The sequence below is a fragment of the Phytophthora parasitica genome (assembly GCF_000247585.1).
Source record: "Phytophthora parasitica INRA-310 unplaced genomic scaffold supercont2.28, whole genome shotgun sequence".
In the NCBI taxonomy this organism is placed as follows: domain Eukaryota; phylum Oomycota; class Peronosporomycetes; order Peronosporales; family Peronosporaceae; genus Phytophthora; species Phytophthora nicotianae.
This window is the reverse complement of record NW_008649014.1, coordinates 693,686-695,768: the sequence shown is the minus strand read 5'-3', so window position 1 is coordinate 695,768 and position 2,083 is coordinate 693,686. Positions and strand designations below refer to the sequence as shown.

Below are 2,083 nucleotides of genomic sequence, written 5' to 3'. Positions count from 1 at the left end.
ATGCCGCCATTTAATGTACGTGGCTGACAAGGAGCATGAATTCGAGCTACTTCCTGCTATGTCGATCGGTGAACGATGGAGCATGTCATGTGCGCTGGATGTCAGGGATGATTTAGCGGCGGCAGCAGCCACATTGCACCCAATTGTGTTAATGTCAAAGCTAAAGTCGCCCAAGATAAGGTCGCCGTATAAGTCGCCGAATGGGCCACCGTATGCGTCGCCGTACGATGAACAGTCTAAGGAGACAGGAGTTCAAAAGCCGATAAAAGAGGTGGTATACGTTCGCCTTCGCCGTAACGAGCGCGCACATCAAGTCGTATTATCGTCGGCTGAAAAATACTCCTACGCTGCTGGAACCTCTTCTCGACCATTTGTCAAGTCTGTCAAGTGCTGAGTTTTATCAAGAACTTAATACGTGGAAAGAAACCATAGAGTTGGGATTAAAATGCGAGAAGGCTAGGCCGGTTAATTCCGACCAAAATATCACTGATGATGAAACTGAAAGTGATTCTTCTCTTACATTTGATCCTACAGACGCAATGGATACAGTGAAACTAATGCGGAAATTTGAGAACGAACCCGTGAGCAATGGTGATCGCACCAATGATGATAGCGAGCTGGAGGATGACGTACCGCCAACGCAGACTACGGAACCAGTTCAAAATGGGGAAGAATACGAGCTACCATCACCTAAATCAAATGGCTCAGCAAAAGAATCACCAGCGTCGCTTGAGATATCGATTAAGGAGGAACCCTGTCCAAGCGAGGAACCAAAACCTATTGAGGTTACGACAGAGACAGCTGTGCGACAGGTAGATATTGTTAATGTACCGAAACCAAAACGCAAAGGAAGCCGCGAATGCAGCTCAAGCAGTCGAAACTTCCACGAGGGACAGACCGTCTAGCTGTTCACAAGTATCCAAGTCGTTTAACAGTATCATTGAAGGAGCTGTTAACTTGGGCAAAGAACGCCCCTAATCTGAAGGATGTTCTGGAGATGTTGCAGAAATATCCTGTTTAGCTGGGAGACCCTTACCTTCGAGCTCGGTCGATGGAGTGCCACTAGGAAGTGGTGCGACCCTCAGACTACATGCACACATTTGTTATTCCTGCTGATCTAGCTAGAACAGTTTAGGTCATGGCTGTAGCAACCAAGGTCGATTAGGTGTGCCCCGGCAAACTTGACAAGAACATGAAGAAGCAAGGTCTGAAGAACGACGTCGTCATCACCATCGACCCCAAACTATGGCAATTCAGCGGGTAAGGTTGCTATATAGTGATGGTTGCTTTAAAAGGGTTGCTTCAATACGGTTGCTTTACCAAACCTTACAGATTCAAGCAATTGTCTAACAGAACACTTTCTTGTGTATTTCCAGAGATTATGCCTGTACCTTGACCGCGTTCTACGATATGAAGGCTAACTGCAGATCGTGGATTGAAGACAGAAAGTGGCTGAGCAGGACTGGAGAAAAATCGATTCTGTGATAAAGGTTTTTGATGTCGCAACGAACACAGCTGGACTTGCACAGGATGCTGTCCGTATCCGGCACCAAGAGCTTGCCAATGACGTTATTTCAAAATGTGCATCCAGCCCACTGCGCACTACATTTGTGACGCGTTCAAATACTCTGTGGCTCGGATTTGACAACATAATTGGTGCTCTATGTCGAGGCTGGTTGAACGATAGCGCTGTGGAATTCTGTCTGGAGACAATTGCGGGATCAATTGGACAGTCGCTCATGCTTTCAACCTTGTTGGGAGTGGTGGGCTGGCCAACAACACCGAAGTCACAAATACTCGACACAAAGTTCATGGTTCACTCAGTGAATTTAAGTGCAAATCACTGGGGTCTCATAACGGTGCGTCTGTATTGCGATGTCGCGACTAAAATTCTACGGGTACAAGTGTTCATGTACGAACCACTCATCGACGGAGAATATCGAGAACAAATGATTGCAGTGTGGGAAGGAACTATGAAACACAAGGGAAAGAATAATGTGGAAGAGAGTGAGGGGAAGGAGGGTCTTATTGACTTTGTAAAACGCTGGCATTGTGCATCTGCCAGTGGATACCAGATTACAAT

At 46.6% G+C, this 2,083-nt stretch overlaps 3 protein-coding genes across 3 annotated transcripts; all 3 read left to right on the top strand.

Moving 5' to 3' along the window:
* Nucleotides 1–13: 13 nt before the first annotated feature.
* Nucleotides 14–394, top strand: PPTG_23046 (hypothetical protein; the record flags this gene model as incomplete). Its single annotated transcript, XM_008908100.1, has 1 exon — nucleotides 14–394. The coding sequence occupies one exon, from the start codon at nucleotides 14–16 to the stop codon at nucleotides 392–394; it is 381 nt and encodes a 126-aa protein (XP_008906348.1).
* A 145-nt stretch (nucleotides 395–539) lies between these two features.
* PPTG_12361 (hypothetical protein) lies at nucleotides 540–905 on the top strand (the record flags this gene model as incomplete). Its single annotated transcript, XM_008908099.1, has 1 exon — nucleotides 540–905. The coding sequence occupies one exon, from the start codon at nucleotides 540–542 to the stop codon at nucleotides 903–905; it is 366 nt and encodes a 121-aa protein (XP_008906347.1).
* A 287-nt stretch (nucleotides 906–1,192) lies between these two features.
* PPTG_23045 (hypothetical protein) lies at nucleotides 1,193–1,485 on the top strand (the record flags this gene model as incomplete). Its single annotated transcript, XM_008908098.1, has 2 exons — nucleotides 1,193–1,260; nucleotides 1,461–1,485. The coding sequence occupies 2 exons, from the start codon at nucleotides 1,193–1,195 to the stop codon at nucleotides 1,483–1,485; spliced, it is 93 nt and encodes a 30-aa protein (XP_008906346.1).
* Between the last annotated feature and the right edge of the window lie 598 nt (nucleotides 1,486–2,083).